Source organism: Labrus mixtus, chromosome 14, assembly GCF_963584025.1.
Source record: "Labrus mixtus chromosome 14, fLabMix1.1, whole genome shotgun sequence".
Taxonomy (NCBI): Eukaryota; Metazoa; Chordata; class Actinopteri; order Labriformes; family Labridae; genus Labrus; species Labrus mixtus.
The window spans coordinates 13,913,069-13,940,373 of NC_083625.1; the positions used below are offsets into that span (position 1 = coordinate 13,913,069).

A 27,305-nucleotide genomic window follows, 5' to 3' on the forward strand; every position below is an offset into this window, starting at 1 on the left:
CCAGAAAAGAAAGAAAAAGAAAAGGAAGGAGCTGGATAGGACATCTGACCCCAACAAGAACTTGTTAACAAACTTGTTTCAGTCAACAATTAAATCATTTCCTGGGAGGTCCCATGCACTGGGCCTTTCAGGGGCCAAGCCATTTCTGCAAGCGGGCACGCAGAGAAAAAGTTCAAATAAACCTGCATTGTTAATGTAAAGTTAGAAGTTGAGGGACTCCACAACAAACAGTTTGAGTATAACTTATTGAACCTTTACCAATGGATATATGCAATAATTATCTTTTTCTTAAAGTGAACTATTGGTCTGTTTTACTTTCGATGTATTGAAGTGAACACAGCTTTATAAAATACAAATGCCTCAGGCATATTTATTTTCAGGGACAATAAATATGTCCTATCTACCTGCATCAACCCTGATCTGAAGTGGTCTGTTGAATACAAAAGGCTGGTTTCAGTGGAATGGGATTTCCATTTCCTTTGCCATTGATTTCACTTAGAATAATTTCAGTTCTTATTATGCAAAGGCTATTCATATGGGCAGCATTATTGTATCTGAAAAGATATCATGAAATATTCTGAACTACAGCATCTATGTGATGAATAAGAACCTTTTGAGTGCATTGGCTTTTCAACCCTATAAGCAGCAATGAATTGTATCTTTTTTCACAGTGGTAAGCTAATGCATTCCATTTGTTGGTGCGTTATACATCTCTAACCGTAATAGTGTCAAATACATTGTAAGGAATACAAAATGGAACACACGCAGAAGGTAGGCTCTGTCACAAACAGGAGTGTGGAGGATGCTTAGTTTTCCCTCACCTTTTGGCTTACAGCAGGCGTTACCTGTGGGTTGACAAGTTAAAGGGAAAAGGGACAGCGTCACAAGCAGAGGAGAGGTTCAAAGACACAATCAAACTTCTCTGAACAACAACCCTAATGAGTTCCAGTTTTTATTCTATAAAGGTATTACGTGCCACATTGTGATTCATGTACCAAAAATTGAAAGACATGGTAAGTACTAGCTACTGCCGTTTTACTGTGGTTAAAGTGATGGCCTTGATCTTAAAGAAAAGTTCTTGGATTGCAACTTTTTTCATTCTTTTATATTTCATCAAACAGAGAAGTAAAAAAGAAAATCTTCTTTTTAATTAAAATGTGATCTCTCTGGCACACACACCAATGCAGCACATCAGTTTCATGCTTTGTATTGAAATTATGTTAAATTGCATTGTCCCTATTAAATAAATAAATTCAATTCAATTCAAGTAGAAATTGCAGTCAACACAAGAAAAGATGTAACTGTTTAACAGACAAAAGGAAAAAAATCATGGACAATTTAACAACAACAATCTGCAAAAACATCAAACTGGCCAATAAAAAAACAGATGAATAACAAAGAATTTAAATATTTATCAGTTTGGACATCAGAGAAATGAAACCCTTCAAATTTACATTGATGGTGATGGGAGTTCATATAATGAGCAGAGAATTGATAAAGCAAATGTAAACTCAGCTCTCTGAGGGAAGATCAGAGGCTACAGTATAACTAATGAGGCATTGCAGTAAATCAAAAACAATGCACATTAAGTTATTTTAAATGTATTTGATTATTACTAAGACAACAAGCCCATCTTTATAATCGAATCAGCACCTATGTGTTAAATAATAACGCCCCTTAATGCCTTGACTTTTCACTCCACTGTGCTCCTCCAAGTTCTTGTCTTATCACATTAGGCTTTATATACTTTATCTTGTGCATTTTGTATTTCCGATAGTTGTTGTTATGTGTCTTTTGGGCTCTATTCTGTGTCACCGGGCCGTTTTTGTCTCACTTTGCTGCTAAGATTGCACGGAAGCACCCTCAGGAGCAGGGCCTATTTCATCATTGAGAAAGTGGTAAACCAACTGTCGGATAAGAACTGGTCTTTCTTGTTTTATTTGTCTGACAGATTAAAAGTATTTTTTTAAAAGCCATATTTTTAACCTAAGGCAGAGATAACTGAAGTTTTACAAGATTTCCAACTCAAGGTCTATATCAGAAAACATGTTGGCATCTTTATTAAAAAATCGTACAGTTTTTCAATGATGGTACAGTCTCGACTCTGACATTTGAAAGTAAGTTGTGCCAAATAATAGTTAATGAAAGGGAGGGAACTGAGAGAAACAACAGCACTGTGCATTAAAAGGTTAATCGCAGTCACATTTATTTAACCTTGAACAATGTTTAGAGAGAGAGAAATGAATTCCAGTTTGCTAGTCAGGAAACTCTTGTAGTCATGATAGTTCTGAAACTCCATCAGCCATTTGGGAGGCATTTATTTTTTATTTTGTAAGTTTGATTTTGCTTAGACACACATTCTGGCTGATAAATATTCAGAGTGTGATGTCATTTTTGCATTTGCTTCACGCTGCTGCAAGTTGTCTGTTGGAGATTGTGATTACATAGGGCGGTGTTTGCTTAGGCGAGATATTTTACTGTCCAGCTTCTCAAGCTAAAAACCGTTAAAGTTGCCCTTTGGATTCAAGACGCAATGCATGGTTTAGTTCCCCCTTACCCCCCCACCCCCCCCCAACCCCACTTTCAGTGCCTGAACGATAAAACATGCACTGAGAGAATATTTTAATCAAATAATGGCTGTGAAATTAGTTGGTAACATATGCAAATGATAATATTAGAATATGCTGATGTTCTCAGCTGCAGCCCTGAGGATTTTGCGTTACGCATTGACTTGAGACAGTGTTGAGTTTATGGAGTTGATTGGCGATTTTGGAAAAATAAATCCTTTTAGTGGTGAGCTGCACGACAAAAGGAGCGATACAAAACAGAATGCAATGGAATGGAAACTCACTTGAGAAAGACATTGTAGCAAAATATGCAGTTTACCTAAATGACTGTGGTATGTTAGATAGTTCTCTCTTTATTATAGGAGACAAGATATAGCAGCATGAAGTATCTATATGTGGATTAATATGATGCTTAACAAAATTGAGATATGAGGAGTTTTTGGTGATTCTACTCTTTCCTGATGTTAATATTTCATGGTGGACTCGCACCTACCATCCTTCTTATTCCTCCCTCAGCCCTGCAAAAGATCTGGCCTGATGTGATGTGAGCAGGACTTCTGAGTAGTGCTGTTGAAGGACCCCTGGGTGCTGAGTGTGGTGAGGAGTCGAGGTGAATGAGGTGGTGTTGGGTCACATAGATTTGACTGAAATGACTACTGACAGCAGCAGAGAGGGACAGTTTTCAAACACTCAAAAGATTTGTGTTTGTTGTCTCTGTTGAAGTTTGCCCAAACAGCTGTATGTGGTGCACCAAAGCAGTATTAAAACAAAATGGCTGGCTGATGGAAATTTAAAGCGCTGGGAATAATTTCAGTATAGCATATTTTTACCCTGACATACAGTACCACCCTTTTTTCTAAAGACTAGCAAAATTATGTGGAGAAAACAACCCTGTCTGAATAGCTGTTCGGAATGGGAACTTAAAACCGGTACTTTCTGTTACTGGTACATGATTGGTCAGTATCAAGAGTACTGTTAAGCTCATGGACATGCATATTTAATGCATTGCTTTCCAGAAGAACAGCTTGTTGGCCAAAAGTCATGCTGTCACAGTCGGCTTCCTTTTTTCTCTTGTTGAGTCTGTTAAAATAGTTTGGATTAACAAGTTGCAGCTCGCTTTTCCAATACATTTTAGAGCCACGCACCTCCGCTTTAAATCAACATATGTGCATTAGAACATCGACCCCGCCCCCTCAGTTTTATTGATAAATGTGAGCAAAATAATTGAAAGAGAAGAAGAACTGAATGTAACAGAGGGCTCATCGTTATTACAGGTTTACAAAGTTTTCCCAATATGTTCAAAAGATGTTTTACGTGCTTGATAATGAACATATTTGTGAATTATCTGTTTACATAACATCTAATACGTCCAGGTAAAATGATAAGAGGATGATTATTTTGAAATATTTTCTACCCCTAATAACACTGGGGATCAACCGATGTCTCTTCAGTCTGCGGAGGATTGCTCATAAGAGACAGCTGTCACTGTTTGTCACTGTAAACAGAGAGATGTTGTTCATTAACTTTAGTGCTATACCTGAGGGTTGATACCGGTAACTACAGTTGCATCAGGCTTTTTTCATATTGTGTCTGCCCCTCTGTCCACATGTGATCATGCACACCCCTATTCTCTCTCCTTTCTCTCTCTCTCTCTCTCTCTCTCTCTGCCTCTCTCTCTCTACCCTAGACGCCATTCAAATCAACAAATATTGTGGATGCAGACATCAGGGCAAAGAAGAAAAAATAAAATCAAAGTGAGGCGAAATGCAACGCAGATGAAGTTTATTCCAAATTAGGATTGATCCTTAGGTTGGCTTTCACCCACGAACGTGGAGTTGGCCTACTTTCTGTTGGACAAGCTGGTGCCAAACACCAGCGGTTAGCTTGTGCATGCACAGAGGTACAGAAGTCCTTGAAGACGGCGTTCGGGGTTCGAATCCAGCCTGTTGCTCCTTTCCCGCATGTCATTCATCACTATCTCTCTCCCCACCGTCTGACTCTATTCACTCTTCTGTCTCTACAATTAAAGCATAAAAAGCCCCCCCAAAAAATATTAAAAAATAGATATAAACAAAACAATATTACCCAATTTTAACATTTAAATAAATACATTTAAACGTCAACACAAAAAACCCTAAATAAATGTGTTCAAATTCTGAACACTGAAGAGGTCAGAATGGTTTTGGTTTGGATACAATAATGATTGACAAATGTGAAGTACAGTACAAAATAATGAAGTTTCATACTACAATACAAATGACCCTCCTATTAACCAGATCAACTATACAAACATGCAAATGCATCGATTTTATTTTATTTGAATCCTCTTAAAAGAAATTGGACATAACCCGTTGGAGCTATGTATTGCTCCATAAGGACAATGGATTGACTGTATGCATTTGTCTGAGGACCGCTAGGACTACCATAGCACTGCAAAATAACTTCATTTATCTGCTGTTTTTGTTTGCTCTAATGGCAGATTGGAATGTCTACAGGGATAATAAAAAACTAAACTGTTTATAAATGGTAAGTTATGAGCTCATTAGGTTTTCTGCTGGTGATTTGCACAAGAGAGTTTCATCCATTATAATAATAGGAAAGTAAAGTGTTAGAGAGGGAGTGAGTTATAAAGCCACCAACAGGACTGACTAAATGAGAAAGTTTAGTGTTTGCAGGTTTAATGTAGCTCACTTCCCCGTACTGTGCCACAGATTCTTGCATGAGAGTTTATGATTAATGTTCACTGTATGCTCACAGTCTGCCTCCTCTGTCTGATATTACAAATGGCCTTTAAAAGATCTCAGATATATCTATAAAGCATCATAAATGATGATGCTGCCACTGAGGGAAAGGGTTTCGCTCTATATTCATATGCATCTGTTTGCTTGCTGCAGTGATTAAACAGGGCAATTATTTGATTATGACAATCTCCAATAAATGACGATTATATTGAATAAACCGCGTTTGTTTCACAGGAGAAGGTGATGCTTGTTTCCAGCCACCATAAAAGAAGAAAAAAAAGTTGGAAGATTAAGAAGTATCAATCTGTAATATATGTATTTGGCGCTTTATAGAACATTGCTATTGTGGTCGAATGTATTGATGTGTTCCACCAAACATTTTTCCCCTCAGTGTTTTATGGAGAAACAAACAGAAAAACACTAAACAACACCACAATGGATGTTAAGTAGCTGAACTTTTTGAGACAAAACAGGCAAGATTTCTGGAATCTCTCAAAAAAACATCTTTCCAATATATAAATTTTGAGATATGAGATATTTTCTAGGTAAAGAAGCCCAAAAGAGACTGGGGTTATGCAGCTGTCAAAAAAATGCTCTTAGTATCTTGTCTCCCAGTGGTCTCATTTTTATTGAGTTATAAACTCATAGTCCCTACATTTTTTCTCTATTATGAATGATTTCATTTGATGAAATATCCAAATGTTTGATGTGGTTGGTCATCCTGTAAATCAATGATTACAAGAAAATAAATAGATGCATAAAATAAAATAGAGCATTGAAGTACATGTCCTTGGTAGATAACCATAGCGGTGTCCTTTTCTAGAGTGTCCTTTACATGCAAGAAGAAATATGATACAGCTACTATACATTATAAGCTGCCCTGCAAGCATTAAAGTCTTATATCTTGGTTAATAGTTAATAGTTCCCTCTGTGGTTTTTATTACAGCAACCAAAGTGCCATTCATTCAGTCCCCCCTTTTCCCAAAGTCTATAAAAGTTATTTACTGTAACACTTGTGCATTTTTACCTGCTCCCTTATCACTTGAGGTCTTGCAGTTCTGTGACCTAATTTTCCCCCACTTTGTCTCCCTTGTGGAATACTGAGTGGGAATGGGAGCTGAAATGACAAAGCTAAAAAAAAAACTCAGTTTACCTCAAGTATGGGTGGCAGACTTTTAAACAGAACTGTCAGAAAAAGAGAGAGTGGTGATGTATTCTAAAAAAAGAGAGATATACAGACTCCTACTCGTATTCTAAAAATAGCAGGCGTTTGATTGCTGATAGGACTTTTGGCTAGTCTGCTGATAAGTCGTATAGTCTGCTCTTTGCGAGGCTATCTTACATAATAGGACAAAATAATGGAAATGCCAGCACAAAGATAGGTACAGGGGCAGGGAATAGTGGTTTGTAATGGTCTGGGTTGCTTGTTCTTTTCAACTTTGGGCATCTGATGGGTTCAATGATTTGGTCCGTGCCTTCCACTGCTAACACTGATTTTGATCGATCATCTCGCTCATGCAACATGAGGATAGTGATGAAAAAAAAAGCAGTTTCAGCGGCCACTGCAAAACATCCTATGGCTGAGGGTAGATCATATCTGAAAACTAGAATCCAAACTCCATCCATCTGCAAACAGAAGTCAACAGACCAACCTTTTCAACACATTGCTGTGTTGGAACCCTTCAGGGAATAATAATGCTCGTAATGGGCTAATGTTACCCCAAGGGATGGTAATGTCCCCACAGATGAGATGCATAATTGCATGAAAGTGATCACTTAGAGCTAATGTTTTAGTTGTGTTAACTCATAGTGCAATTTTATGACACAAAACAATGTAGTTAACTGCTCTTAATTTAGCAAAGTGACAACGATATAATGAAACAGCAGCATGTTTCATTTGACTTGATTGTTGTTTCATTTAGTTTTAAAGTTGCCAACACACACACAAACATCCCTAACCTGCTGTGAAGACACACTGAATGTCTGAGCAATGACTTTCACACATAGCTGTCACAGATGTTGCCTTTGAATTATGATGCAGCTCTGACTGCAGGATGCATTTAGATTTGTGTAGATTACTGCCATAAACATGTTTGATATGAAAGTGACACTTGTAACTTATCTTAGGCTCGGAGCAGAAGAGGAATAAATCCTTAATCCTCTGGAGTTAGTCTCACAGAGAGAAAACATAAGATGACTGTCGGTGAACTTCATTATGTTTATAGACTAGATCAGCTACATTCAATCATAAAATATCTATTATTATAGACATTTTGTGCTGTTGTTTGTATCATATGGTGTTCCCAGTGGTGGCATTATTCTCCAGGTGGGGACGCAATTTCTTATTATCTTAGTTTGTTAGCTTGATGCTAACACATGATTTAAATAACCTTTAATAGGCTAATACAAAAAGCATTGCAATGAAGGTAATTTGAATAAAATCTGTTTCATTAATGTTAAGTAAAATATAAAATAGATTGTGTCTTTAGGTCAGAGATGCCTGGTTAGTTTCTTAGCATCTCCACATTCTCTATCGCTATTGTATTATTGGACAAGTCTGTGGGCTGAATGAATTTGAAATTAAGTGACATCTGTCACTCATTTACACTAATATAGTGAATGGTGATGCCTCGGTGCTTGGGCTTTAAGAATAGAGCCCATTTAGAGCTAATGCGTGTTTTTCTTGTAACTATAAAGGACTGTGTCGACTCAAGGTACCACCTAAATTTAAACAGTCTACACAATTATCAGAAAAATACTTTAGACCTACCAACCTTACCAGCTAACAAATAAATCCCCTAATGTAAAGATGCCCCTAGACTTTGGAACAGCCTGCCAAAGGAGATCAGACTTGCAGATTCAGTCCCTCGTTTTACTTCTCTACTTAAGACATTCTTTTACCAAAATGCTTTACTTTTTTGTTTTTGTTATTTTTATTAGTCTGATTTTATTGTCTGTTTACTTTCTGCCTGTTGCTTTTATTGTCTGTTGTGAATCACTTTGTTGCTTGTATAGAAAATTGCTATACAAATAAAGTATTATTATTCTTATTATTGTTTCTAGAAAAAATACTTTAACAACCTCTACAGAGAAGGCAGTATTCCAGGAATCGACTATTCTACTGATTGGCAGTAATTAGTGTCGTTGAAGGAAAGCTTTTTCTCTATCATGCTGTGGAGGTCAAAGTATTGTAAGAGGAAGGGTAGTAGGCAGAGATAGCTGTCTGAGTGCTGTATGAATGCTGACTGTTGCTAAGTGACGGATATAGTCTTTTGTGACTTTTGTGACCGAGGGGTCGGCATTAGAGAAAAGGTGCATTGGATTAGATGTGCATATCCATCCTTTATAACCCAGTGCTGAACAAGTCAAGGACACAATGAAAGATGAGATATTGAAATGAATAAGGTGTTTATTTCAATAATTTACCAAAACTGTTGATAAAGCTTTAAATTAAGCTGGACCGACAATAACCTGAGAACAAAACATCACCATTACATTTATTTACCCTTCGAAGCAAATCTTCACTACTCAGTTCATTCATGTGAATGTTAATCTTGCTTCTCATTGTCTAATCTCTAACTCTTAAAAAAACCTCAAAAGAATTTAAACAAAAACACATCTCAACCTCATACAGTACATCATGTTGGGATGTAAAGGGTTCCATCCTCTGTGTTGAAAAGAGAACAGAGATAGGGGAAGGCGGGTCTGCCAAGTGGTTGAAAATGAAATGCAAAACATTTGCATCATTTTAATTAAAATGATAACTCTGTTGTGGAAGCCGGCTTTATCAGGAAAAATGGTGCAGATGCAACATTTTGTGACAACAAAAAAAAAAGTGATTATGTGTCTATCACACGCCATGTTCACAACACACAGTAATTGTATTTTATGATTTTACGCTTGCTGCACAGTCACAATTCCCCTTTCCAATGATGGCTTATTCTTCCTAGAAGTGCTCCGAAAAGCCCCACCAAGAACATTTTGGATTAGAGCAATATTGCTGCTGAGACAATCCTGACTAACTGATAGCACAGCTAGGTGCTCTCATTCACTCTCTCTCTCTGACAGACATGGGTGTAAGCCAAACAGCGCTATTTGCTGGAGCAGGACTGGCACTTCTCCAGACCATGGGGGTAGCAGGCTTGGCAACGCAGATCACTGATGGACTCATTGAAGCGGTTCGCCAGCATGGACAGCTTGCTGCCGTGACACAGAGAGCAGGGAGCGCAGCCCGAGCCGCCACAATGCTGGCAGCTGTCAGCCACCTGGAGACAGAAAAAAAGAGTTAGAGGAGGGAAGAGGAGGAGACAGTGGAGGTGAAGAGAAGAAGCGTGAGGTTGGCAAAGGGTTAAAAGGGGGAAGAATAAGTGAATAAGACACTAAAAGTAGGCATGGAGATTTAGCTCAAAAGGGACGTTGTACAGTAAGAGTTAAACCATATCATCTAATTAAATATAATGTCAAAGTCTCACTAATAAATATTCTGCAGCTGTCTTTAAAAGAATTCAAATGCAACACCTAAAGCCAGTCCACTAAAACAGCAAACATTAACAACTGGTAAAAACTAAACAAGCTGAAATACAGGAAGGATTTTTCTCAGTATTGTCTTTTAATAATTGCATTTGTTGTTGCTCTCCAAAAAGATGGAGAGCATGATACCCCCTTTAGGTGTAACCGAAACATTTGGAGCTCCGTCAACTGACTTGCTGCGGAGAGGTCAGCTTTGCGTCCTCGATGTTTAAAGATGGGCATAGGTCAAACTGCACAATCAAAATACACGTCAAATACTATTTTCTTTATTTGTTGTTGGCCTTTTGAATTAGTTTTTTTGTACTGATTTATGCCAGAGTGTTCATTTTTCTGAGAAGTTTGGTAATAATGCATTATAGTGATATTATAAAAGTAAAAATGCAATAATTGAGAGATAAGGGGATAAATGCAGCTCCTTCAGCGCAATGTGCAGCGGATTAGCAGAGTAGAAGAGAAATGGCAAAAGGGAATGAAGGATCTATAGTGTTTCATTAGTAGGTTAAATGTGTGTTTTGGCAAGCGGAAGGGGTAGGAGTATTTTTTCAGAATTAATTAGGCAAGAGTAAACTCAGCTGATGTTCGACAGGAAAAGTTGCACACAGGTTTTCTGTTCTAATGAACTTGATGTCGATGTTCAGCTTTTGAACAATAGTGAAAGACCCTGATTGGGTAAAGAGTTGCAAAATGCACATGTAAGGTATAAAATCAAGCCCGTGTTACAAACGTTCAGCCTACAAAGGCAAACATGATAAAGAAGGGAAACTATAAAAGAGGAGTGAGATTGCCAAATAATGAAGAAAAACGCTTAGAATGAACTTTTTTTCTTCTTCTAGGGGCAGAGAAAATGAGAAAATAACAAGAGAGGTGAGAAACGAATGGAGGGAGTGAGCTGAAGATGAAACAGTAATCAGACGGGGAGGTGAGAGGGAGAGGATAATATCTGGAGCTGGGTATCCTTGCAGGCTGGCAAGTGGCACGCAAATGCTGCAAGGGCAAAGTGAAAACTGTGGACTCATCACTATCTGTTCACAGTTGACAGATAACACCAGGACAATGGGATGGTGGTTATTGCGGTGGGATGGGGCACAAAGAAGGTGGCAGTTACAAGGAAACACAGAGGAGATTGTCGGATGAGAGGAAAAACCCATCAGTGAATGGTTACAAATTGCAACAATATGGCTGCACAGAAGACCCTGCTGTTATTCTCCTGAAAGCAAAGATAAAGTAAAGAAAGGACGACTGGAGACATATGCAGCGAAATAGAGTGGGGAATGAGGGAGGGGGCAACACATGGTGAGATGAGGAACACCTAGAAACAGAAACAGGGTGGTAAAACGGCACCATACCACTGAGAATAATTTGGCCAAGGATCATTACCTTAGTCTCTGAGTCACTGATCTGTTTCTCCTCCCTCTCTCCCCCGTCCTGTGTACAGAGAGCTTTAGCCCTCCTCCTGCTCCCCCTCTCCCTGGCCTTTGGGTATTCCTCTAAGTCTACAGAAGGTACTGTGTGGTGCCGTAACACTTCATGATTCCTCGGTGGCGCTCTAATGATGCGCAGATTGCTGGTGTAGATGATTATCTTGCCAAAATCCAAAACTGATGACTGAAAGAAAGAAGAAACATAATCATACAACAAAAATGTGTGCATCTTAAAATTAGTTATATTTCATAAGCCTTCACGTAGAAGTTTCCTACACTTACACATTCAATTCCTGTATCTCTAAGAGAGCATGGGCACATTTAGCTGTGGGCTTTATATTTTAGTGAGAAGAGATTGTGTGCAAAAACTGTGCAAAACTACGGTGGCCGGGAGGGGTCAAACGCTCAGCAACTGATGAAACGACATACATTTAGAAAAACATGCAGCATATATAGAAACGCTGCACATTCAAACTCAAATGCAAACTACTACAATAAACTACAAAAAACGCGCTGCAAAGACACAAACGCGCTGCAAAAGAAACAAACGCGCTGCAAATAGGCAAAACAACTGCATAAGCATCAAACGCGCTGCAAGTACAGAAACGAAACTTAAGTCAAAACACACACAACCAGAAAACAACTGCAAACACAGAAACGCTGCAAGTTCAGCCTTAAACGGAAGTGCTCCAGGCCTGTAGGGGCGCTGCGGAACTGTTCATTTCGGTTTATTTACGGGAGAGAGTAAGAGAGACAGCTAGGATCAGAAAGTTATGTTTAGATAGGGAAGTTGTATCGTTGAAAGACACAGGATAACAGGCAAATAGGCAAACACGACTTTATAACATGCAGGGGGAAAAACACACAACTTTGAGAAATGAGGTCTTGTTGAGCGGTAGCTTTGCTAAGTTGGCTGCCCGGTTACCAGCACCGTTGCCCTGCTTGAGTAGGCTACGGGACTTCCGTCTGCCAGGATTTTGAACTTGTCAGGCCCGGGGCAGAGGGCTCTCCGTGGGTGAAGTGTCAGTGTTTGATGACAGGGAGTAATGTTATACTGTAGCAAAGAGATGAGTAGCGAGTTCAACCCGGACACCGGGGATGGCGAAAGCATGAAGTGTCAGGCTGGGAAAGCGGGTGCAGAGGGATGAGTTGCAGCTGGAGCTCATAGCCCCAGAGCTAGCACTAGCTCCAGGCATCCCGGGGCTACAGCCACGGACCCACACTCGGCTCTCGTCCCCGATGTCAAAATCCCAGTCGGACTCGCTTTAATCTCTGCGTTTCAGTAACATTGACGTTATCCTGTGTCTTTCAACGATACTACAACTTCCCTATCTAAACATAACTTTCTGATCCTAGCTGTCTCTCTTACTCTATCCCGTAGGCTAAATAAACAGTTCCACAGCGCCCCTACATGCCTGTCTTCAACAGTGTTGGAGCTCTGGCTACTGCTTACATAGTGATAACTTTGCTAGCATGATATTATTGGCTTTTCAATTACACTTCTTGGCACAAAGTTTTATTTTAATTTTTTTTATGATCTGATAAGACTATTTCTTACTTATTTCTTTGAGGAATTGGTCTTATTTTAAAACACAGACATAAGACATCAAGTCACGTAGGAGGAACTCATTAGAGACTTCATAACGTTGCGTTGATCCTCCTTTGATCATCATGCTCTAGAGAGAAAAACTAGATCCACATCGCTGTTTTCCACTGATAAATGTGATAAATGCTGGCCTTGGTCTGCAGGGCCAAGCATGCCTTTGTTTAGAGGATAAAAGAATGAGACTGACACTTAGCCAGCAGGTGATGAAGCTGACCTCCCTCCCAGCCTGCTCCACTAATGAAGCCACTGTCACAGTAGCTCAGTAACATCGCCCTTTTCCCACAAGATCAGCTACTTTTCTTCCTGTTATTGTTCCACTTTAAATGTTGTACAATTTGTATTGAACAGCATGTTGTTGATGCTATGATCACCCACGGTACGTTCCAATTTTCTAATTTAAGTCTTGATTGCTTGTTCTGCTCTAAATATGTGGGAATAACTTAATTACATTGTTTTAGCTGGGAAGTCTGCATGTGTTTATTTTGGCATGTCTGTTTTTCAGCATATGTGGGCTTGTAATGCTCTGCGGGGTATACCAATCTTTCCAAGGTGCTGTTATAATTGACTATAATGCTCCTAACTTAAAAGTATATTACTCAATGAAACAGTGTAATTATCACACTTCCAAACCATAATTTACCATTCAATGGTTTGTTGAATGAGACACAAGAAATCATTAATTGAATGTGTTTACTAATTTTTTTCTGTTGGAGGAGTTTGAAAGAATAAACACATCTTCTAGACATTTAGACTATAAATATGTATGTACTGTCTGTATTTTGAACTAACAATGGTTCTGGTGCTGTATCACAATTTTAAGCTGTATAGAAAAAACAACCAAAAGGTTTCCATTTACATAAACACACTCACTCAGGTGATAATACGATCTAAGTTTTAACCTTTTTTTAAAGCAAATTCAAACCATTACCATGCCATGATAAAGTTATAACTTGGATTAAATGTTTGATTCCAGTTTGTTAAGCTGCACCAGGGAATAATCAAGACATTAAGACAAATCTAAATATGTAACATTCTGACAGGCAAAGCTGGCTCTGCCAGTGAGAGATCTGATCTAAGTTCATGATTATTAATATTCAAAGCTAAACCAGCTAAACCAAAGCATGCTTACTGTGCCGTCCCCCTCTGCTTCCTCTGTCCGGCCTGTAGCAGGCTTGTAGCCTCCCATTCCTCTGTACACGTTTATTCTCTGAGCAATGAGTCCTGTTGGAGGATAGACTCCTACAACACAAAACATGGAGTTAGAACTTGTAGTCTAAGAAAACAAAAGTCCAAGGCTGTGTTAAAAACGACATACTTACATTCTATTTATACCAATGACATCAAATTTCAAATTCAACGAAACACGTGATTGATTTAGTCATGTGACTCTGAGAGGAAGTGCATTATAATGTTTCTAACATCAGACTAACACTAACTGTTTCTAACACAGAAGATATTTCTGATATGTTGTGCTAATTTGAATGATTTGAAGTCATACTATTGGACACAGCCTACATCAACAAATTACAACTACCCATGCAAGCTATGTCATCTAGCATAACAAGCTAAGGTTACCAAATCCTCAGTGTTTACAATATACTTATTCTACTCATGTTTGGCAGCCTACAGGAAGTGGTTAATTCTTAAAACACATTACATAACACACATTACATGACATACAGGCAGCCGGTGGAATATCTAGGAAGTTACTGTCCAGTCATGAAACAGTCCCACACATCAAATGGGGAATTTAGCACTATCTCATAGTGATCCTTAGTCTATAATTAGCAAACTTTAACTAGCTGATATTAGCTAATTAGCACTCACTGATGCTTTGATGATGAAAAATGTGTTTCCCTTCACTTCCCAAATGGGCATTATTGACCCTACTCTGTCAAGAATACATAAAAATGTCCATACTTTTGTAGACTTTCATCCTACAGCGGTATGAGGAGAGGGATTCTCCTTTAATATAAGCAAAAAGCACTGAAGTGACGTTCTGATGCCACGGGTTAAAGAGCGATGAATTAACTGAGTTTTATACAAACGTGACTGAAAATGTCCCGTCAAATGCATCTTTGTTTTTCTATTATCATAATGCCAAAAATACTTATCTGATGTTTTTTTTTTTTATAAAAGATAAACAAAGAGACATAGGCTACATTGTGACACTTTCTGTCCTACAACCATAGATGCATTTGGTTGAAAGTTACCAGTTATCATGGGTACACCGTAACGTACGCAGCAGGACTTTGAAATTAGTGATTGAAATAGTGTCCCGTGTACTGAGCCAAGCGCCAAAAACTTGCAGTTTATCGTAATACCTCTGTTTTTCTGTGGTTGTCAGGTGATGTAAACATGCGTCATTTTGAAGAGATGGAAAATGAAAAAGCCCATGCCGCAGTTCTACAGTGTTTTCAATGGTGTCAGCCACATGATTGAAAGCTATGAATAGGTGTAGGTACCATGTAGCCAGTAAATGTACACATCTTGTAGGTCTCCATGGTTAAAAACATACCTTAGAGTGGCCTAGAACATTAAGTTAGACACAGTGTTACAGTATCACAATATCATCAGTTTCACACAAATAAACACTCACCCTGTTGATCCTCATGAGTGTCCTCAAACCCACAGAGCTGCTCCATCTCCAGGTGGCTGGGCGGGATCTTTCGATGAACGAAGCTGTGAGGGTATTTCTCTTCTGGACTGTCCAGCTCCTGACCGTCCTCATACACATGCTTCAGCACCCGACCGCTGTAGGACGATGCCAGCTTGAATCTCACCTGTGGTGAAATGTCAAAAGTGACATATTTTACTCCACACTCAAGTTTTAACTTCTTGAAAGAAGGCACACTAATGTTGACTGCTGTGTAGTGACTAACAAGGACAGTGTGCTTGCATTGACCAAAAGGAAACAACGTAAAAAAGTCTTGCTAGATCGGACAAGAAAGGGAATGTCTAACTATTTTTGCATGTTTAAATGTAACATCCTGTAATATCCTGTGATGAAGTTGAGAACTATATTTAAGCTCACAGTTTTAACCATTTATGTGCTATGATGTGAAGAAATCTGCCACTACTAATACTACGTAATAACTCTTTTAAACAGAAAGCTCAGTTATGACCTCAATATGTCTTTTTCTCAGCACAGTGCAGTTATCATAATACTTCAAAACCCATGAATTTGAAAGAAATGAATGTAAACAACTCACCTTCCTGGGCTTGGTGTCTTCATAGCGCTGATTTAGTTTTCTCTGGAGTTCCTCCATAGTAGCTGATAGAGTACGGAGACGCAGAGGGAGGGTCAGTCCATCTGAGAAAGTTCTTACCTGGGGCCAAATAACATCAGCTGGACACGGTAATGAAGAGATGCACTGATGTATCGATGAAGAAAAAAGATTGATATACAGCTAGATTGAAGCCCAGGGTATGAGAACACGACTGAAGAGCTGTGCGTATAGAATGGGTGGGTGAGTAGTTGAGATAAAGCTGTGTGTCTGTGTGTCCTGCCTCCTGAGTTTGACTGCACCTGCTGTTTTAAGGGACCACCTTTCTAGTTCTCCTTGCTAAATAATTCACAGACAGATCGAGTGTACAAAAGCGTAGTTGAGAAACCAGAAGCTCTGTCATCAAATAATTATGACCACCAGAATAGAAGGTAGTTGCAGCCCAGCACTGTGTATTTTCGTGAGTAAGGGAGAGCAAAGAAGAGTGAGGCTATGTGTGGAAGCGTGGGAGTTGTTAGATGTAGGAGTTGTAGGAGTGCCTGCCATTGGACCGGAGCCCAGTGCATCAGTGTCTAAAAGTAAACATGAAAGTTGAATTCTGTTGCTATCGTAATGAATACCTTTGCTCAAGATATTTATAGAGTTATAAGACACTCCAATAACATTTGTGCTTTGGGTGTTTGTTGCCAAAACTGTGTTTGTGTGTAATTTACCATGATTTGTTTTCACAGTTACAGTCAGATATATACAATAAAAACAAATACCCTAATCATAGACTACTGAGAATAATCCATAGTAATATGATATCACACATCCATTTTTTATATTTTTCATAATTCAGTAGTGATTCTCTAGTCTGTTGGGGCCCTAGGAAAACATATGCATTGGCCTCTCAAAGGGGCGACACCGACTCTTGACGACACACACTCTGCTTGGTCACAGCAAACAGAGCTGGAAACATTAGGCTGCTCTTCTAGCTACGTTAACTAATATAAAACATCAAAGACCAAACACCATAATGTAAAGCTTGCAGAAGTTTTGTTATTCAAATGTTTCCCACCTTATTATAGCACTCAGTCATTTACTATTATATTTAATCATCATTATCTGCTTCACTTACCACTTTCATTTTTCCTCTTTCTTTTTTCACTCCCAGATAGATAATTTATCCTCATTTACCTAATAATGCATGCAACTCTTAGCACTGCAACTACACTGACTGCTGTCAGATTGGACTCGGTTGGGAGGTTTCCTACTGTCATTGCAAACTTTGCACAATTTGAGCCTCTGCTCTGGTTTAAGTTTTTTTGGCCCTGGGGCCAAAAGCAGTTGCCTGACAAGCAGAAAATATTTTCCTCCTTGTGTAATTTTAATCAACAACAATAATAGTACAATGAGATTAAAGGGGCTATATGTAACTTTTTACATGTATAAATAGTTTTTATCTCCCATTAATAAGCGAACAGTTAACTGATGTGAAAAAGTAGATGTTCACTGTCTATCTGTGTTGCCTGTATAAAAAGTTTCCCCGGGTCGTATTTTCCGCGAAAGCTCCAGGAAGTGACATTTTATCAAAGTCAAAGTCAAAGTCAAAGTCAACTTTATTGTCAATTTCAAAATATGCTAGACATACAGTGGAATCGAAATTGCGTTTGTCTCCGCCCCGCGGTGCAATACAACCAAAATAAGGTAAAAAGATAAGGTAAAATAGATAAAATAAAATGAGGTAAAAATAAGATAAATAATATTTACAATAATAAATTCTAAATTGTGCAAATGTGCAGTGCAGCTCCCAAGCCACACAGTGATGCAGCTGGTCAGGATGCTCTCGATGGTGCCTCTGTAGAAGGAGCACATGATGGTTGGGGGGGCTCGTGCTCTCTTCAGCTTGCGGAGGAAGTAGAGGCGCTGCTGGGACTTCTTGGCCAGTGATGTGGTGTTGGTTGTCCAGGAGAGATCCTCACTGATGTGAACCCCCAGGAAATTGGTGCTGCTCACTCTCTCCACAGCAGCACCGTCAATGGTCAGTGGGGGTTTAGGAGTGGGGACTCTCCGGAAGTCGACAACAACCTCCTTGGTCTTGTCGACGTTCAGGAAGAGGTTGTTGTCTCTGCACCATGTGGCCAGTTGGCTGACCTCCATCCTGTAGTGCGTCTCATCGTTGTTGGAGATGAGACCAACCACTGTTGTGTCGTCCGCGAACTTCACAATGTGGTTGCTGCTGAAGGATGGAGCGCAGTCGTGGGTCAGCAGCGTGAAGAGCAGGGGGCTGAGCACACAACCTTGGGGGGCCCCAGTGCTCATGACGGTGGTTTTTGATCTAGGAGCTCTCAAAGGCGGACAAACTCATCACACACTCCTGCTCTCAGCCAGTGCCTGCCGAGACTGTCGTTTGTAGGATTGAGAATGAATACAGACACACAGACTCCTTCACAGACTTTCACATGTGTATGACCACTTACCTCCTCTGTAAACATTATGACGGTAAATGTCCAGTGTTTCACGGCTGATGATGATGCTTGTTTGTGTACGTACAGTCTATGGTACGTACAATCACGTATGACAAGCACGTGAGGGAGAGCGAGCAACAGGTTACTGGTGCAGTTCACCTAACGGCCATGCGGTATCACTGCAAACGCAGTATTTTTAAAAGTTACATATAGCCCCTGTAAAGATGGAAAATTCTGTTTTTTGCAGAAGTATTCAATTCATACAGGTTTTATTATTAAACAATGATTTGTAGATTTATTTTTAAGCAATTCGGCATGTTATTCATTGTTGAGCCATATTTTGATACCAATACCATGAAATTATTATGTCAAAGTTTTGAATGAAGGCCTTAAAGTTAACCATGTATCTCCACACTATTACCACTTTTACTTAAGTAAAGAATCTGGAACATTTTCTCACTAGTTAAATCACTTTTTCTGTTAATTGAACCAGCCTACAACTAAATATTTTCTCTCCAAAATGATAGGAATATATATTTCCCATATATTTCCCATTATATTTAGTAACAATAAAGAATGTTCATTTAATATACACAACACAAAGGGGTTGGAGGCTTACAGTTGCTGTTGTGTAGGCGACAACTAATTAATGTTTAAGATGAGCTGGAATATTGCCTGTTGTTCCTCTGGTGGAATGGGAAAAAAATCTGAACAAACTTCATCTGGTTTGCAAACCTGGAACACTTCAGTTTTACATGATAACATTTGAGCTTCCTACTTTGAGAATGAGATCAGAGGAGATTGGCTGCTGTCTGAATATGGTTAATGTGTGTGTCAGTGCAAGGTGAGAAATCTAGATCTTAGTGCAGCGCTCCTCCAGTGTTTTTGAGTTCATAACTCAGGGAGTCTGTGTCATTCTTTAAAAAAAAGTGTAATCCACTGAGTACGTGTTATAGTGTAAAATATAAAAATTGAGATTATAACACATACCTGAGAATGACTGAGAAGTTTTATGAAGCAGAAAAGCTTGGAGACCTCATTTGGACTCTAAGAAGAATAAAAAAATGAAAAGTTAAATATATTTAAACAAATTCAGAAAAAGCAGATAAAGTAATTTATTTTGTTCTACTAAGTCAAAAGAAATGAATTTATATGGAGCACCTTATTTATTTAATTTAAGTACTTCAGGACGAATCAGTAAAAATGCCCTATTAGCTTAATTTTCATCATGATCCTGCAGTGCATTAACTTGAAGTAATGAGTCGCACATTTAGTGTTTTAACTAAATTACCACATGCTAAGTGTTTTCTATCTAGTATAATTGCTGTAATTATTTGGTTAATTACATATTCTAATTCCATACTTAGCTCCCAATTACCTACTACTTAGTGTGACCAATAGGAAAGGTTACCATTCATTAAACACAGAGGCTCTTGGATTTGGCACAGAATTATAAGAAGTAAAGGCAAGTGGGGCTTCACTTGAAATGTTCACATACAAAGTCATAGTTTATATATATTTCAAATGGTTCCTCCTGTCTATATTTTTCAAACATGTTACAATTCACTTAGCAGACGCTTTTATCCAAAGCGACGTACATCAGAGAGTAAGTACTAATCCATTCATACACTGCTGCAGAAGCAGCGGGAGCAATGCAGGGTTAAGTGTCTTGCCCAAGGACACATCGCACATGTTGCTCAGCTGGGGATTGAACCTTTGACCTTTCTGGTTGAGAGGCGACGACTCTACCCACTGAGCCACAGCTGCCCTCAAACATACTTTTAAACAACATTTTTGTGCAAGCTAATATTGTCTGTTGTGACACAATACAGGACTGTAAACTACAACCTCAGATTTGACTTTTTAGCCCTGACTGAGCTTTTCACTATTGATTTGTTCTCCCACTGCTTTCATTTAAGCTCACAAACATGCTGTATTGACAAGAACATTATAGAATAATCTTACAACATTCAACTTACATGAAAGATTGTGAGTATTAAAAAGGTATTTTGAAATGAAACCGATCTTCCTCCTACCCAGGAGATTGTAGAATACAAAGTGCGCCATAACGCTTGCCTTCAATGAAGACTGGATGGGCTGAATGTCTTACTGTTTCAAAAGCAGTCAAGACAATACATAGTAATATGTCATTCCAACCCTGAGAGTTAGCCTTTGTTAGCAGTGCGGCTGCCTAGTCAGGATTGACACAACCCCTGCTGCATCGATGTACCCAGGAAGGTGTAGAGGGGGGAGATCAGTAAATGTCATCAGTGGCTGTGGCATGCTCAAACTGGCTGCTGGGGAAAACTCACTTACAACAAAGAAACAACCACTTTCAATGTATTTTTGGACGTTTTCATCAATACAGAATTGTAAAAATTATTAATTGCAAAATTTTAATGAATAGATTGAATAGAATGTTTTTCCCCACACATTTCTTAATAGCAAACTTTACCACCAAACCATTTGTTAAAGAGTTAAAGATATCTGCACTACAGTATTCCAGATAACTAATTTCATCATTAACCAGGGACAATAAATTCAACACAATACCAATAGTACTCAAATTCAAATAATTCACAAGATACAGTAGAGGAGCCTTTTCCTGTTGGACAGGCAACAGGTCCTTTTTCACATCAGAAATTTTTAACCCAGAGTTTCCCAATAAAAAATGACAATGTGACCTGGAGTTCACAATACCAGGACCCTTAAACTAAAGCAGCAAAATGGAATTTGGCCATTATTTATTTTCTTCTGTAAACTGTTGACTGTATACAAATATGGGCGACACATCTCCTCCCATTGTACAAAAATCCACGAGCAACGAGCACTGGTGAAGACATACAGTAGGACATGCGCAGATGGGATCTGGATGTAAGAGCCAGGAATTGAAGTTAGGCCCTTTCTGTTAACCAGAGCACATATTTCACTGACTTGGCTAAGGAGCAGGCATTGAGGGGGATGAGCTTATGACCTTTTCTGGAGCCAATCAGTAGGCAGTGCTTCAAATGTTTTGGCTTCACTTAAAGGGGATATTATGCCATCAATCTTGTAGTGATGTAGAAATGCCCTCTGTGAAATGTTCTTAAATCCTTGTTTTTAATAAAACAGTTAATGCTGCAGGATTAAAGGCAAGCTACCAGTATATTCAGACATCTGTTGACCAACTGTGATGAACCAAATTTTAATAATAAACTGCATTTCAGTAGCATCACATACAAATTAATCATTGCTTAACACTTTGTTCGACTTTTCAAGACTGTGAAATACTTTTTTTCTGAGTAGCTCACTGATTTGTAAGTATACTATAGTGTGAAGTTGAACAATGCTGATAAAGCTTCTCAGGAGGGAGAACAATTTCACAGAATAGCCAAGTGCCAAAAAGTGGCAAAGTGGTCAAGACTTTAATTATCCCATCAAATAAAAGTATCTCTCAAATCTCTTATTGGTCTCCGTCATTTCCACAGTGGGACTTTCTGACTCTTATCACAACTAATAGTTTATATATATGTAGTATGATTCAAGCTGTCTGCAACTCTGAGGAAAATTCAGGGTCTAAAATTGGGATTTCAATGACATGAGGGCCAGTACTAATAATTCAATACGCATCACTCACTAACTTGTCAGTTTGAGGTCACATCCTGGCATCATGTGTTCAATCTTTCTGTAACGTGTACGCACGTACGTGTGTGTTTGTGTGTTTGTGTGTGTGTGTGCGTGTGTGTGTGTGTGCATTGTCAACCAATTTTGTTGTCTTAAGTGCCAGTGTAAATATTTATGCATAATTCAATCTATAATTTCTAACACAATATTTGAGCTCTCTTTTTGCAGACTTTTGCAAGTATTATTCTCAGTATTAAGAATGTCCTTAGAGCAAAGGCAACTTTCCCTGCACCTTCAAGAGCCCTTTTAATTTAATAAATGGATGCCATTAACCTCATGCATGTCAAGATCAATCTTACAATTATTGTTACACATGACTGATATTAAGCTGAGGGTGAATGAACGATTTAGAAAGAGGGAGAAGGAGAGAGAGTGCTGCCAGAAGATTCTCTCTTGTCTCCTCCCTGGTCGGCTTAATCAGATTGCAGAACAAGCAAGTATGGTCACCCAGGCGGGAAATTGTTTTGGGTGCATCGCTGTTAAGGAATCGTTTAATGTGCCAGGATTTGCTGCTCTCAGTTTAAATGATTGCCACTGTAATTCTGTCTCCCTGTGTTTCCACATTAACACTTCATGTAAATCCTATTATCCCCATTATCCTCCATAAATACAATATTCAATAGGAGCTCCATTGCTCAGGTATAGAACTGGCTCTCCACTAGCTCTTCATCTGATGCATTTTCCCAGAGAAATAATAGTTTTGGTTTCACTGTGCTAGAGATGATGCATGTGGGCCAGAGGGTGTGATACAAGCCTCATTGAGCCACAAATTCTAACCCTAATGGAATATTCCTTCATGATGCAGCATCTGGGTACTAACTGTTGTGTGTAAATTAGAACTGAAACTCTACCATATATATTTCCATTAAGCGAGGGTGGGGACCTTGAGTGCAGGTGACTCTCTCAATCTTTTTTTAACGTCTGGTTGTTGTGCACTTTCTACAACAGTTATGCTTGTGGATCAAACCATTTATAGCTACTGTATGAAATCCAGTCTTACAATTGCATTAGTGGATGTCAATCAAGCCGTCCAAAAAACTTACAACCAAAGTTATCTCATGACCTGTAAAGCTGGTCCACTCTGTACTCTCTGTAATGTTACTTACAGAGACGCATCATTCACAAGTACTTACCATCAGCAGCAAGGACAAACTTTCCCTTAGCAGGCAGAAGTGTTGAGCAGAACCAGACTCGTTAGTGAACAGCCATCAATGTCATGTTTGGCTTGATCCAGAAACTGTTATAGGGCAAGAGAAAGAAAAAGCATGGATAGAGACGGAAAAAACACACAAACAAAAATAGACTTACTGACAGCAACAACGACAAACGATGCAATTATTGTAAATTATTCGAAGAGAGGAGCCTATAATTTAATACTACTCTTGAAGGCTTCAGGATCCAAGAGCAGACCTGCATTTTTTGTGTTTCTTAAGCGTCTTTGTTTCCCCCAGCCATCAAGAGTACCCTTAGGAGGTGTGTGTATCACACTTTGTAAGTCTCACCATGAAGGCCTAAGGGCTGCATACCTCCATATCTGTAATGCATTCTTTGATATGACCTCTCTTTTCTATCTGCCTCTGAATGTTTGCCCTGTGTAGGTATACAACGGGCAGTAAGGTGAAACTGCCAATTTTAAAAGCCGTGTACTCATTATTTTGGCTGGGCTATTTTTGATGCTTTCCCAAGGGGAATAGTATTGACTGAATCCCATATCAGCAGCACCTATTTTAAGGCAACAATGGAACAGTGATGAGTCAGAAACTCTGCCTTGAATTTCTCCATTGCGTTTACTTGCCTAAAGGCATGAGGGAGCCAAATTTTACGGAGGAGGTGGAATTATTCAGATTGTCATACAAGGAGTTTGTAATGATGAGCTGTTCCTTCAGCAAGAGGTAATGATCACCTGTTTGCCACAATATGAGAGCTCTACCAATTTAAATGGAAACCACCACTTCTCTGCACTCTCTCTTACTCTTTGCCCATTTCAGTGCCAAACTTAGATATTTGACTATTTGACTTTCTTGCTCTGCCCTCAGGAGGCTGTCAGGCAAGAGGGAAGAGGAGTGTGAGAGTAAGAGGGGGAAAGACAGAGATGAAATGAAGACGAAAGTGATAGGTTGGAATAAGAGATGGATGGGCCTATAAGAGGGAACCAGGGAGAGATAAGGGAGGAGCAATAAAGTTACAGATGAATGTGGAACACCATATTTGTCTCAAATCATGTCAGAAGACAGAAATGTCATTTCCTATGTGAAGGTTACAGACAAAAAAAAATGGCGTTGCATATGACGGTCTGGTCCACTCATGTGCCGCGGCATATGCAAAGTTTTATTTTCCCACTGAGATGATGTGTATGAAGTTTGTGTGTATAAAACTATGTTAAACCCCTCAAATAACTACTTCCTGTTTGATGGTGAACGACTCGTATGATGGCAACAGTATTTGACGCAGGCCTTCGATGTATTCAAGGCGGACCCCGTATCTTGCATGACAAATTTGGTGATGATCGAACACTGCATATCAGAGTTATACCAATTTATTTTGTTGGCGGCGTGCCAAAAACATAATCAAACTTTGAGAGCCCGCCACCTCCTATGGTGAAACCTTGTGGTTTGCACAACTTTGAATCTTAAACTTGTCTACTTTCATTTCATACCAAACTTGAATTGATCAGGACTAGATCAATTCACTCGGACAAGTGCGTTCAAATAGGGATGCTGTGAAATCTGACAAATCGCAAAAATTGGACTTTGACTGTACCTAGCGCACTTCCTGTACATTTAAGAGTATGGTCATCGTGTCATTTTTTTCTCGTCTCATTGAGCTTCATATGGCTCACCAATTTTCGTGCATGTAGGTTAACCGCAGTACCCTGAGTGACGTTTGGGGGTGCTGTGGAGCAATTTAACAAAGCCCATGCACCGAACCACTTTCATGCGTAAATTTCATGCAAGGCTGAATTTTGTGTGAAGTGGGTAAGTTTTTGTGCACGTTAAAGCCCCAATAAGCGATTCATTGTGGCGAGGGAGAATAATAACTCCTTCAGTTTCTCCGAGGTCGGAGCTCGGGCCCTAATAATGGTTCAATTTAAACATGTATCAAAGACAAAATACTCAAAGACAAAAAACTCACATGCTGCTGACAGCAAGTTTTCCAAGTTTACAAAGGGTATTTAATGATGACAAAGCAGAAACCTTCAAAACTGAATTAGATAAGACTGTCATTAAAAAAAAAAGTTCCACAGCAATGTTTTAAATAGAACTTCTAATGCATTTTAACGTCATTATCTTAATTACAGTGTCTATCAAATGAAAGATGTTTCAAGTCAAGTTAATATTTAATTAGCTGGGACTGATTATCTATTTCACTTTAATTAGCCATGTGGTGGTGGCTCCCATGAAATCTTAAAGCGATGAAAAACTTGCTGCTGGGGTATTTCAGAGGACTTCTTCTCCACACTGCTCTTATTTATTTAAAAAAAAGAAAAAGAAATGCTTCTCAAAAAATTACGCATGACTGTCTCCACTAACTTGATCCAAAGACAAAATGGTGGTACTTTCTTTCTTGCACAAATGTCCTTAAAATTACCTGAAATTTTCAGTCTGAACTTCATATGTAAATACAAACAGCTGAAATTTCTTTGACCTACATTTTTTCCAGGCAGCCCCCTAGTAAAAGTGAAAAAGGCTTGGTATTTAGGACAGCATAGGGGGAATCCAGGCAGGGAACTGGCAGATGTCAGCAGATACTTCTACTTTGTTTTGTCAAAGTATGGTTTGGTTGCAAGGCCCGTTGGGAAATTTAGAATTTCTTTGGAATGGATGAAGAGGTTGTGCTAACACAATGTAAGCGAAGTAAAAAAAATAAAAATAGAGAAAGAAACAAAGAATGCCCAAGATATTGTATGACTTAAAAATGTATTTGAACCCCATGGAAAATCTCATTATGAGAAACATATTATAAGCTAGGACATAACAGTGGGTCATCCTTTTATTACTGAGATCCAAACAATACTATAACGTTACTATTGCATTCAACAGCAGTTCCATCTTTAAAAATGAAAAATACAGCCCAACTCTTCCTATAACTACAGAAAAGAATTCCACCAGTCTGAAAACAACTTATGACTAATGTTTACATCCTGATGCTAGGTAGGTATCATGTTTACAATATCCACTATATTAGTCTAAGCAGTTAACATGTTAACAAGGCCATTAAAACTATAAAACTACCACTTGAAAAGGCTATACAGTAGCAAAGGCTGATGGACTATTATATTCAAAAGTAAGTAGGAAAGTAAACAAATGAGTAAAACTTTAAACGCAGCACTACAATATGCTTAACAGTTACCAAAATGCTTGGCAAAAGATTCTGAGCTTGAGTTGATAATTACGTTGAGTTGATAAGATCACAGTCATCCATAGTGTCCAAGGATTTTAAGTTGTTGTCACCAGGCCGCAGATTCAGCGAGCCAGCATAGGACAGAGACTGAGAAACTAATTTCTCCATGCTGCCATCGACTTCTGCATAACTAATCGTGTTGCTTTTTGCTTTCATCTGTTTTTTTATCTATTTTATTTATTTATTGTCCATTCGTATGTTGTATGCTGATTGCTGGCTGTATGTATCTATGCATTTTACTGCTGACTGCAGAACACATTGCCCTCTCGCAGGGATAATAAAGACAACCTTGACCTTAATAATGTATTTAAAAGTGCAATCTTTGATCCCAGGTGTGCTGGCTGACAACATAACCAATTGTTAAACACATAAACAGTTGTGCATTATTTCCCTTGGCATTTTACGTACAATAAGCTGTAATACTAAAGCATGCCCTGAATGTTTTTCTGGCCAATCAGTTTGCTTTGACTGAAAAAGCTAACCAACTTTTAATGATAACTCCTAAGATCTGCTTGACAAATGAAGGAATTCAGTAGTTGTGCAAGGCATTTGATAACTACGTACTTACTAACAATACTGACCTCTTATTGCATCCTGAGATGACTGAGCTGCACACAAGTTTTGAATTTCTGCAGAACATTCTAATTTGCTTGTCAGTGTGTTCATGTTTGCTTTATCTGTGCCAGATACCAGAGTTCT

The 27,305-nt window shown here is 38.8% G+C and overlaps 1 protein-coding gene and 1 pseudogene across 1 annotated transcript; both read right to left on the minus strand.

The window, feature by feature from the left end:
* Window positions 1–8,916: 8,916 nt before the first annotated feature.
* On the minus strand, window positions 8,917–16,545 carry LOC132988059 (glutaredoxin domain-containing cysteine-rich protein 2). The gene is made up of 5 exons (XM_061055170.1): window positions 16,078–16,545; window positions 15,465–15,648; window positions 13,995–14,104; window positions 11,216–11,443; window positions 8,917–9,573 (listed from the first exon to the last, which is right to left on the minus strand). Exons 1-5 carry the CDS (start codon window positions 16,132–16,134, stop codon window positions 9,400–9,402), a joined length of 753 nt encoding a protein of 250 aa, XP_060911153.1. The 5' UTR covers window positions 16,135–16,545; the 3' UTR covers window positions 8,917–9,399.
* Window positions 16,546–16,929: 384 nt separating this feature from the next.
* The window catches only part of LOC132988735 (5-beta-cholestane-3-alpha,7-alpha-diol 12-alpha-hydroxylase-like), a 28,985-nt pseudogene continuing 18,609 nt past the window's right edge, over window positions 16,930–27,305 (minus strand).

Bases quoted from the DNA above. Each gene is read 5' to 3' on its own strand.
- LOC132988059 (XM_061055170.1), bottom strand. From the start codon at position 16,134: ATGGAGGAACTCCAGAGAAAACTAAATCAGCGCTATGAAGACACCAAG. The intron at 15,649-16,077 runs GTGAGTTGTTTA...ATTTCACCACAG, and splicing joins AAGACACCAAGCCCAGGAAG to GTGAGATTCAAGCTGGCATC. The intron at 9,574-11,215 runs GTAATGATCCTT...TTCTGTCTCCAG, and splicing joins TCAGTGACTCAGAGACTAAG to GTGGCTGACAGCTGCCAGCA.